Consider the following 10,972-nt stretch of genomic DNA (forward strand, 5'->3'; position numbering starts at 1 on the left):
GCCTATACATTCTATGACCAGTCCAATCCCATTTCCGAAACGCCACTCATGTCATCTCCAGTAATGTTATTTCATATCTGAGGCTGTTGCCCTACCGGCCCCTGTCCCATAGAATTCATAACTAAAGTCCCCCAATCCAAATATCCGTCAAACCAAACAGTAGGGTCGATTCCATTCAAAAGATCTGAAGTCCAGGGAGTGCTATCCAGGAAATTTTGAATCTGAGTTTGATCCTGCGCAAACCCGTTATTGGCCATACCGTTGGGAGGCTGACCCATGTTGGCAGACGACGTTTGCGGATATGATCCTCGCCATTCTTGAGGATGTGCAGCCTTGCTTAACCGATCATGGCCTTCAGCCGCAGCAGCTACAAGCTCTGCCCAGCGTTCGAGTTTGACACGCGTGATGCGGACTTTAAGAGCGCTAAAGGTCCACACGTTGTTGTCCATCTTCTCTTCCTCTGGTGCGGTTTGCTGGAAGATATTATTGACTTGCTCGCATTTCGAACACATTGAGGAAAGTATTTCCGGAATATTAATCGTCAATCCTGGTTGCGACTGGAGCTGGGATTGCAGACCAGCAAGAGCTGCGATGAGATCTTGATCCACAGACTCGCCACACCGTGGTTTCTGGTCGCCCTGATTGTACCCCTGGAATGATTTGGATTCGGATAACCCATTAGTACCCATTTGTGAATCTGCATTATATGCTGAACTGCCCTCCCCAAGAGGCATCGGCGTGCCTCCTTCGTATACCGTCCTGGGCGTTGCCAGCTGCGCCCATCGCCCCAGCATCGTGATAGCGTATACTAATTGCGACATGATAGTGGTAGGATGCCTGAAGTAAGAAGAAGCAGGCACCGAAAGCCAGCTATCAAACCAGTTTCGGAGCGCTGCACTAGACTGATAAAGCTTATCGAGCGGAGTGCCTCGACCAAGGGGTCCGGCTGTGAGGGACTGCGAGAGAGAATTGACAAATGCCAAGTCGACTGCATGAGGCTCGTAGAGTCTAAGCATTGCCGTGTTGAGATATGACAAGAAGACGCCTGCAAGCTGTTAATATATTCATTTTGCATCGACTCCTGCAAGAGACTGGAGAACAGCATACCGTCATTCTGTAAATTTGGAGGTAGAGTATTGCGCATTGTCTCAATTTCATTTTGGAAGGCAGCAATATAAGCCGACATGGGTGCAGACGGAAGCCCAGGAATATCTTCTACAGCCTTATCCTTAGAATTGAGTTCAAAAATGCGTTCTGTCAACCGCTGCACTCTGACTAGGTAAAGAAGAGTGATGTCGGATTCATATTCTCTCGAATTTTCAAGCACGTTCATACAATCCTGAATGTACGCCGTGTATTTCAAAGATTCAACTCTGTTGAAGCTGACTGAGATGCTGGGTCATGTTAGAATAGGCTTTGAAGCTGTAGCCGGCGCATTAGACTTACTTGCACGTCAAAAACCATACTCCTAGAAGAGCTCTTCTTTCTTCATTTGTTCGCCCAGGAGGCTCATCAGGTCTCGCTACCATCAATCTCGCCTGCTCTCGTAATCCAGGTGCCCAATTCAGACCTAGGTCAACAACAAGACTCATTGCCAAGGCAATCAGATTGTTCATCTGACCATGCATTAGGCAGTGATACTGGTGCCAAGAAATCATGATCATCACGCCTTGCAGCAACTCCAATGATCTAGCTGAGCGGATGAGAACATAATCGGCAATGTGGCTCATCAGGCGGTACATCTGAGCTCTCATTGACCTCAGACTGCGAAATGATGTGACCATTCTGATTGCCGACATTAGGAATGGTCGGTTAGAGCGTAGTTCAGATGCAGAAATCGATGGTGGAATGACAACAAAGGGGAAAACAGGCAGCATCTGGGTTCGGTAGAGCTCCAAAAGCACATCGTCAGAATCTGGCGGGGGAGGTGCATCACGAGGTGCATCGCCAGGTTCGGGGCGGCAAATACATGCTGGAATTGCATAACAGTTGTATGTCTCGGGGATCCTCCAGGAGCTTGAATGTGGCATGTATGATGCCGTAGAGTTTGTTGACGGCGTATCATGAGTTATGGCGGAGTGCTCTCTGGCAGCCACATCGCTAAGAGCACCTAGCGCAGATTGATTATTGTTCAATTCACCCGAAGCTTGGAGAAGGTTGACCAATCCATTGAGTCTCTCCTCAATCTGGGCGGTTCGACTGTTGTGCGGTAGTTAGTGCATTGCGAAGTCGTCATTACACTTACACAACCCCAAGATGAGCCGAGGTTGGGCAGGAAATCGACATGCGGCCTTTAATAAAAATGAACATCGCATTGCAAGGGCAATAAGTTACTCACGATGGCTTTGCTTGACGTTTTTTGCGTGGTCGATGAACTTGTCCCGTACATTCCTTCAAAAGCCGCTGACACCTGCATCAAAAAAACATGTGCTATCAGCCGACATACCCACCAGACACAGGAAAAACGAGGCGGACAATTCGGAACTGAGGACAATTGATTCAGTCGGGCAATTTCCAGCCCTATCAAAACCACTTACCTGTCACACTTTGCGTTTGGACCCGGGTTTGATCTGATGCATTTTGCTTTGGCCGTTGCGCACGCCGAGCACGCCGCTCCCCATTTCGCCGTTGGGAGCTTGTTGTCGTCAGGCTTACTCTCGTCATCTTGGTTCGCCATGTTCGCCAGTGGCATCACATGACCAGACAAACGCCGTCCAAATCCACTGATGTGGTACGTAAGGCAGTTTTCTTCAGCCTTTGCGGCTATATTAAGTTTACCCCGGCGGGCTTTTCGCTTGGAAAGAGAACAAAAGCGATGCGATGGAGAATTGCAGGTGGTAGCATGATCCGGCAGTCTGCGGAAAAGTCCGTCCCTGGGTTCATAAGCTAGACTGGCGCATGTGATTGGCCATGGCGGATAATTGCGGAGAATAGCAAAAACGCCGCACGCGGTCTCCTCATGGCCTGAAGACAGGGGCTTTAAGTGTCAACGATACAGACGGTCCATGTCAGCTTAAAAGGCCGGGCAACGTAAATGCCACAAATCATCATTGATTTGCGGCTCATGCGAGCTTATTATGGCCCTCCGTAAACAAACAAAAGATAATCTGTTGGACGCTAATTGCGAATTCAACACCATGTATCGATACACCCTATGTTACATTTCCTTCCCTATGGATGTAGAACAGAAGCTCTTAAGTATACGTAGAAAATCCCACCCTAATTGTTAATATGATCCAGTCTATTTGGACCGCGAAACGCCAGCACCAATTACACCAGGAAGCTGCTCCTCGCCAACATTGAACAAAATGCTGATGGCTAAATAGAGAATACCGACCAAGGCGAGAGTGAAACCAGCAAATAGCCAGAATGCAACACTGACGTCCTTCTTTGCACATGTTGGACCAGCCCAGGTTGTCAGACTTCCAGACGTGCTCCGAGTACTTTGGCAATGGCAAGAAAAGCATGCGCCTGTATTCTTGGACCCATCGACTTTGGCATACTTGTCTTGACACTCACCATGCGAGGAGCAGTTGCGAGTGCTGGCCATGCACGCTTCCTTAGTTTCGTAGCAGGCTTTGATCCGCTCGCTTGGGTCAAAGATGGGCTCCGGCTTGGGTGTTGAGGTCGGCTCAGCATTTGCTGCAGGCCTGTCAAAAGAGGAAATGACCTGTTCGGCTTGACGGCGGCGCAGCTCTTGTTGCTGCTCGTCTAGCCAATTGCTAGAGCTCTTGGTTGAAGGAAGGGCGACGATAGTTGCCTGAAGTTCCCCAGACTTCGCAAGTCGGATGAGCTGTTTGATTTGTTTCGGCACCTCGTCGAGGAGTTCTGGATTCTAAAGCACCGTTAGCATCTCGCACTCGCAGTCCTCGGAGTGGCAGCTTTCCGAAAGCTATGCATTCATGCGTACCTTTTTGATACTAAATTTGGCTGCAGCAGAACGCTTGCCCGCCCAACAGTTCTCCAGAGGGTTAACCAACTGTTGAATAGAACACTTGCTTCCATCAGCAACACCTGCCCTGTAGAAGTCCAGCTCCATCAGATCTTGGTGCGCCTTGTCAGAAGGCGGGTCTGCTATGGTGAATGATGGACTCATGCTGAGTGCTTTTTGAAGGTCCTTCATCTGCTTGTCATCCATGCCCTCTAGCATCAAGACTAATTGGCTGGGTTCGGTGGCTTGTCCGTCCGAGAACAAAGGAGGAATGTTTTTTCCGAAGCGGCTGATGAGAGAAACTGCATGTTCAGGGCCGACGCCATTCGGGATATCGTGAAGGGACAAGCCCCGACCACTGGGGGCAAGTCGTTGCAAAAGTAGTAGCCGAGCGAGACTGGGGGTGATCGCGGGAGGCGACGACGCATCGCCGGCGGGCACAATGAACACTTGGGCGGATTGCTGTGCGGCAGCAACGTACCCCGCAAACGCGGTAATGAGCCCGGCCGTAAGCTTCATGATGGGTTTTCTGATCCGTGAAGCTGCTGGGTGTTTGACGAGCCGGAGAGCTTGAGACGTCACCAGCTTGACGTGGATGGGCTCCACGCTATGCGGACGAGGGAGGTGTGTACGAGCTAGCGGCCACCATGCGTGTATCGGAAACACGGCGCCAGATACTCCGGACTTACCAGGCGGCGCCGGTACTGCACAGTGCAAGCCCAGCCAGGACCCATGCAATGCCACCACCGATGGCCGAACCAGCGAATATCTACGTTACCAGCTTCCCACACTTGGCCTTTCTCATTTGTCTCCTGCGTCAGTTTCATTTCATCGAGCGGTGTTATTCTTCTTTATTCCTATTAGCGATCCCTTCCTGAGAATACTTACCCACCATCCCCATTACGTCAAGACACACCCTATTCTCTGTGCGTCGCAGCGATCGCGGCATGCTGCCCCGAGCGGCGGCCGCCTTTTGGCGCGCCTCAAGAGCTTCGAGCTTCATTATCAGACCAAATATTGTACGCCGGGTGCCGCAATCGACTCGGCCACTCTCACTATGGCCCTTCAAGGGCAGCAAAGTTCCACATGATTTACCGGTCTACTTTCCTCGACCTCCCGCGGCACCGAAATCACATGCATTTCGAAAGCGACTGGGGTACGGCCGCCTCTGATTTTGTTTCTACGTCGAGATTTGCGCTGACTTGCATCCTGATAGCCGTGTCATGTTTACTACGATTACATTATATGTGTGCTTCCAAATATTTGCGACCGTCGTTTTCGATCCACTTCTTGATTGGGCTGATCACGAGTGGGATAACCTGTCTGACAAGGAAAAGCGAGAAATGGAGGAGATGGCGGGTGAAGAAGACGACCCTTTACTATTTCTCCCTTTCCCATTTACAACCAAGGAAGTGAAGCAACCCCCATATAAAGGCTCCGATCCCGAGTGGCTTGCGTTCTTGGCTGTGAACAAGGACCAGCAGGTTCAAAAAGATATCAAGTGTACGTGGAAACTGTGTACTTGCCACGCTCGCTGGCTAACCCGATGAATAGTTGGACTTGCGGAAATCATCCGTCGTGGTGTGGAAAAGAATCCAGGCTATGTAAGGTTACTCGGAGGAAAAGACATCAAACTCAAGAAACTTTGGCTCGATATCATATACCCCCCAGCACCTCCGCCGAAACACTACGTATCTGGGTAAGTTGTCTCTAGCGCATATATATGAATGCAATTCCTAACTGATAGGCGTGAAGGATTATCATCGATGACGAGGGCATCTTCTGGGGCGACAGACCAATCGACTCCGTCGCCGCAAGCCACGTCAACATGGCTATATACCCCAAAGCTGTAGCCTTGACTGTTTGGACTTTTGTCAACTCTCTCTGCAGACAAACAGCTCAAGATGTAGCTAAAGCCCTGGGATTCAACACAGAACCACCCCAAGACACATCGTGGCAAACCGTCGCTATTAACCGCATGAAGGAGCAAGGAGCGCTAGGCTCGGGGGGCAAGCACGCCGTCAAGGTCCCCAGCACTACCGACAAGCCTGCAAACTTCCCTTTCCCAACGGCCAATGGGGATCTTTTCGGACCTTCTATCGGCAGCGACAATACCCAGCTCGACCCTCGTATCCAAGGTGCTCTCCACGCGGCTTCCATGACGTTCACCAAAAACTGGCAGCCTGTGAAACAGCCCCCGAGCCGTGGGTGCATCCGTGTAGATGGCCTGGTGGAATTGCAAGGGAAGAATGCGGTCATGGCCGTGTATGTTCTGGGGTGGTATGATCCCAAGCAGAAGAACTACATGGCTATTCAAACAGGCCTGAAGCACTTGATACAGCTGAAACAGCGGCCAGCTGCAGGTTAAAAGTGGCAAATGGCCATGTTGTAAATTAATACCGGCAACGTGGGCTGGCAAAAGTCGAGCATGGGATTGGCGCTAGCAAAAGGGGATTCTTTTTTTAAGTGATACCATAGACCGTTCATTCCATATGAGTACGCAGGGAGCTACGCTTCTCTATACATCGTGCACTGCTATACATGGGCCACATAAGTATTAGAAATTTGTATTCCATACACTACAATTTTATGCGTACACTGCGCATAAAGACCAGCAATGCTGTTTACTGTCGCTCAAGCTGCAAGACCCAAAGCCAGGTCCCTTCCTAAAAAACATTGCACCAGCAACTCCAATGTGACCCAAGATCAACTCTCCGTAGCATTTACCAAAAAGCAACGTCCACATCCACGCCCGAAATGGCTTAATTTCGCAACACATTAACATAAGCTGTAAACACCTCTAGTTCAACCTCTGGCCCTCCTGGGACGCGCTCATGCCGAGGAATGGCAGCGATGAGATGTGCCTCAATGACATTAACGCCTGGGTGGAGCATGACGTCGAATGCGCGCTCCTGGGGTAGTTGGTTAGGGATAGGCTGATGGCATGGCTTGAGAGGCTGTTTGTCGATGAGAACCCAGAGACTATACTGGCGGTCTTGGAGGAAGTCTGGGAGCATTGGCACGATGAAGATGCGGTTGATGATCGGGGGGACGTTGACGGTGCCGGATTGTTGCATTTCATGGGGAAGAGGAAGGACATCGAGGAGGACGGGATCACCGGGTTGCATGCTGGGATGGAGTTGGATTCGAAGTCTAGAAATGAGTGCGTCTTTGATGCCTGGTGGAGTTTGTTAGCACATTGATTTGAATTGGTGATGGGCGATCTGAGCGTACCCTTTCCTGGAGCACGGAGTCGTTTTGGCTCTACATAGCCATTTGCCATTGGATTCGTGGACTGTATTTGCGGAGGTCCAGGGGGTGGCGGCGGCGGCAGCGGCGGCGCTTCCACGGCAGGTGTTGGCGGCCCAGGAGGAGCTTCTGCAGGAGTTTGAGCGAGCACTGCGGGAGACATTCGCGCACTTTCCTCTGCCTTGAGACCAATATGTGTTGATGGGCTGGGCGAAGGCATTGAGGCCGAGGCGCTTCGTGCTGCGTCGAGCGCAGGCTGTCGTGCTGTGCCATTGACATGAGAGCCACCAGCGGGGGGTTCGATAGACTGCGCTGTCTGTGGCGTTGGTGAGTCAACAGAGCTTCCTCGGCCACCAACAAGGATGGTGATTTTCTTCGATGAACTGGGGGTATCGATGGATTGTCCAACCTTCAATTTGATCTTGGGCTGCGCAGGTTCCTGAACCACTGCCTTGGCTTTCTTGAGTTGCTCGTTGAATGCTTTCTAGAGTCGAGGTTAGTCCCAAAACTACGGATTGTAGGGCCAAAGCTATATACTTCAAGTTCTTGGGCCAGCTCATAGATTTCGCTGCCCTCTTCATTGTAGAAATATGCGTTGTTCCACAACAGCTTAGCTCTTTCTGCTAGAGCATTCCAACTCTTGAAGTCGCTTACGCCCGTGGGGTCTCCACGGCCTTGGATGCCCAGGACTTCTTTCTGAAGCTTTTTTAGTGACAAAGGGTCGGAAATGACTCGATAGTAATCTCTCAAGGCGCGGGGTGGCAAATTGACGAATGGTTCAAAATATCCCTCGTACCTAACACCTGATTAGTTATCTGTGATGATTGGGTTCCGTCTTGAATGTGCGTACTCTGGCTCCTTGTAACGTAGTAGCTCCTCGACAATCTTTTCCTGCGCCTGCTGGAAGTTCAACCCCTTGAATGGTACATTCTTATACTCTTGGTCAGGACGACCAGCCGCTCTGGCTCGACGCGGACTGTTTGTATGTGATGTCAAGTCCCGCGAAGGTCGGCCCCTAGACCGTTTTAAGATGATGGATCTGCGCCTAGAAGCTGGTTCTTCATCATCCCCCTCCTCCCCCTCCCCCTCAGCCTCCTCCTCCTCCTCCTCCTCCTCTTCTTCTTCGCCGTCCTCGTCTTCTTGCTCCTGGGCTGGCTCTTCTTCGCCTTCTGCATCTTCATCCCCCTCCTCCTCTTCTTCCTCTACTTCTTCACCATCTTCGGGTGGCAGCGGAGTTGGCACTGCCTGATAGTTCCGCGTTTGATAAGCTGGATTCGTTTTGGTCATGTAATTACTCAATGCTTTTCTAACGCGTTCAGCATCTTCGAACACGGTTGATGAGCGAGGGTAAAATTCTTTCGCGTTTGCAATCATTCGTTTGAAATAACTTTCTAGTTCCGCAAGGTTCTTGAAACCTCCTTTATTCAGTTTCTCTTCAATAGATGTCAAACAAATAGGCATCCGAGTTCGCTTATAATATTCTGCATTTCCTTCCCGGGGAAGCAGGTTCTCAAAATATGTCGCAACGAGCCGTCCACTGTCAAGCGAGGGTCCAGTTAGATTTGCTTGTCAAGTATTGGCATTTCATATCAGAAACACTGCACTTACCTTTTGTCAGCAGTGCGACGTATTTGCTCAAGAAAGGCGAGGCCGTAGGCTGTAGTTGATTCACGGGACTCGCCCTTGGAGAGATCGAACTCCTATAGTCAAATTCTTTTAGCGAACTCATCAGATCGCTTTACCACCATTCACGTGGCTTTGACCCATATAGCAAACATTGACTTACTGCTAACTTGCGACGTTTGGCAGAGCGATCATCCGCCTCTGTGGCCGAATGGCCGTTTGCCTTGCGCTTGCTGTCCGTCATGTTGAAAATCACAGACGCAGCGGTCGGGGCATCACAACCAAGCGAAAGTCAATTTGCTTCTTTCGGGTTGTCAAGTCGGATTGGTGTCTAGCACCTCGCCAGCTGTTAAGGGAGCTTGCGAAGACAGTTTAGATTGCACTCGACGCGTGATTGTGATGTCGCGTTGTCGTGAGGTACATGTGCTGCGCAGAAGGCTGCGGATTCGGAAGGATAAATCGAATACCGCGCAATTAGTCGTCGCAAAATTGTCTCGCAGACTGCCAATGATGTGCTGGCGCCCAAGCAGCCAAAAGGAAGCTTGGGATCTGGAATCTGTCGATGGTTAGGGCGACGGGGTTTGGGAGAGACCAGCATTCTCCAGTTGCTTTTCGATTTCAAGGTACAAAAAGCACGTACCAGGCAGCTCTGCGCTAGTCCAACCTTGGTAATAAGGCAACAAGGCAGAGATTCGTTCGAGGTTCTCACACATTCTCTTTCAGAACAGAAGCTCTTTGTCAGTGAAACATGGGGAGGAGTAATCTATTAGGGGTTTGTCGTCGCCAAATGATTGCTTTTATGTAAATGATAGCTTTCTACCCCTTCAGCCATTGACTATGATTTCCAGTTGCGCTCATACTTTCCAATAGCGAGGTGGTCCCTCATCGAAATTGGGGCTAGGCTGAATAAAGTCAAGGAAAAGTACTGGGTAAGTACTCGGCCATTCATTTATCTAACATTGAGTTTACCCAGTAGTACGTGGTCTCTCATGGATACCTTACTAAGTACTTAAGTAGGTATCTAGTAGAGATCAGTACAACATCAGGTTTGCGCCGCCTCTACTTGCACCGCGGGAAGAGCCAAGTGGGACCGATTCCCCCACCAAAGTGTGTCATCGGTGAATTTCACAGCCCATTGTCGCAAGCTGGCTGACTTTTAGAACCAAGGTCTTTCGACATCGTCACCCCATTGTCAGGTTCCAAGATGCCTAACGGACCACCCCCCGGCTATGATCAGGCGACGGCAGAACGCAATACAGGCCCTCGATCTGCTGGGCCGATTCGCAAACCGGTGCAGCCACTCGATCTGCCCATCATCAAGCACCTAAACACCAAGCGAGTGGTGCTCGCATCAGCTTCACCTCGGCGCAAGGCCTTGCTCCAACAAGTATATAATAAAAATGCGCCGCTATATACGTATAGAAGCTTACCTAGGAAACAGATTGGCTTAAACAACTTGGAGATCACCCCCTCCACAAAGCCCGAGGACGTGGATAAAGCAGTCTATGGACCCTATGAATATGTTGCTGAGACGGCTCGCCGAAAATGTCTCGATGTCTACACGACATGTTTAGAGACGCACCTTAAGTCGATACCGGACCCCGACGTCGTCATTGCCGCCGACACAATCATCGCCACCCGAGACGGCCGCATATTAGAAAAGCCCCGGAGCGAGGCAGAACACATCCGCATGCTGAAGCATATGCGTGATACAGAGATGCATCGTGTCTTGACGGCGGTAACGGTGCTGGCGCCTCGGGAAGATGCACAGCATCCCGGCTACTGCATTACTACTCACACAGAAGAGACAAAAGTGTACTTCTTCAGCGAAGCGAACGGCCTACCGGACGACGTTATTGAAGCCTACGTAAAAACCCGCGAGGGTGCAGACAAAGCTGGAGGCTATGCTATCCAAGGGATTGGCGGCATGATACTCGCTGAGAAGATTGAGGGCAGTGTGGACAACGTGGTGGGATTACCAGTCAGGCGATGTTTAGCCATGGCCGAAAAGGTCGTGTTTCAACAGGATGCGGATGAGTTTGACGATGGTGCCACCGATGAGGATGATTGATGCAGTGCAGAAAGACTTGTGTGATTGTCATTCGTGCCGGACACTCCCGAAGTATCCGCAACTAGCTACGCTTGTGACCTCGGACTGTCGACGGGCAC

At 50.6% G+C, this 10,972-nt stretch overlaps 5 protein-coding genes across 5 annotated transcripts; 2 read left to right on the plus strand and 3 right to left on the minus strand.

Moving 5' to 3' along the window:
- Positions 1-71: 71 nt before the first annotated feature.
- Positions 72-2,677, minus strand: MAA_10858 (Winged helix-turn-helix transcription repressor DNA-binding protein; the record flags this gene model as incomplete). Its single annotated transcript, XM_011412777.1, has 4 exons — positions 72-1,045; positions 1,108-1,394; positions 1,447-2,199; positions 2,538-2,677. 4 exons carry the CDS (start codon positions 2,675-2,677, stop codon positions 72-74), a joined length of 2,154 nt encoding a protein of 717 aa, XP_011411079.1.
- A 564-nt stretch (positions 2,678-3,241) lies between these two features.
- Positions 3,242-4,450, minus strand: MAA_10859 (uncharacterized protein; the record flags this gene model as incomplete). The annotated part of the gene is made up of 2 exons (XM_011412778.1): positions 3,242-3,835; positions 3,911-4,450. The coding sequence occupies 2 exons, from the start codon at positions 4,448-4,450 to the stop codon at positions 3,242-3,244; spliced, it is 1,134 nt and encodes a 377-aa protein (XP_011411080.1).
- Positions 4,451-5,154: 704 nt separating this feature from the next.
- On the plus strand, positions 5,155-6,299 carry MAA_05144 (uncharacterized protein; the record flags this gene model as incomplete). The annotated part of the gene is made up of 3 exons (XM_007823142.1): positions 5,155-5,434; positions 5,486-5,630; positions 5,687-6,299. The coding sequence occupies 3 exons, from the start codon at positions 5,155-5,157 to the stop codon at positions 6,297-6,299; spliced, it is 1,038 nt and encodes a 345-aa protein (XP_007821333.1).
- A 394-nt stretch (positions 6,300-6,693) lies between these two features.
- MAA_05143 (Bromodomain protein) lies at positions 6,694-9,047 on the minus strand (the record flags this gene model as incomplete). The annotated part of the gene is made up of 6 exons (XM_007823141.1): positions 6,694-7,109; positions 7,166-7,664; positions 7,718-7,976; positions 8,031-8,717; positions 8,789-8,880; positions 8,967-9,047. 6 exons carry the CDS (start codon positions 9,045-9,047, stop codon positions 6,694-6,696), a joined length of 2,034 nt encoding a protein of 677 aa, XP_007821332.1.
- A 960-nt stretch (positions 9,048-10,007) lies between these two features.
- On the plus strand, positions 10,008-10,874 carry MAA_05142 (Maf-like protein; the record flags this gene model as incomplete). The annotated part of the gene is made up of 2 exons (XM_007823140.2): positions 10,008-10,190; positions 10,245-10,874. The coding sequence occupies 2 exons, from the start codon at positions 10,008-10,010 to the stop codon at positions 10,872-10,874; spliced, it is 813 nt and encodes a 270-aa protein (XP_007821331.2).
- Between the last annotated feature and the right edge of the window lie 98 nt (positions 10,875-10,972).

Source organism: Metarhizium robertsii (genome assembly GCF_000187425.2).
Source record: "Metarhizium robertsii ARSEF 23 chromosome Unknown MAA_Scf_2, whole genome shotgun sequence".
Classification (NCBI taxonomy): Eukaryota; Fungi; Ascomycota; class Sordariomycetes; order Hypocreales; family Clavicipitaceae; genus Metarhizium; species Metarhizium robertsii.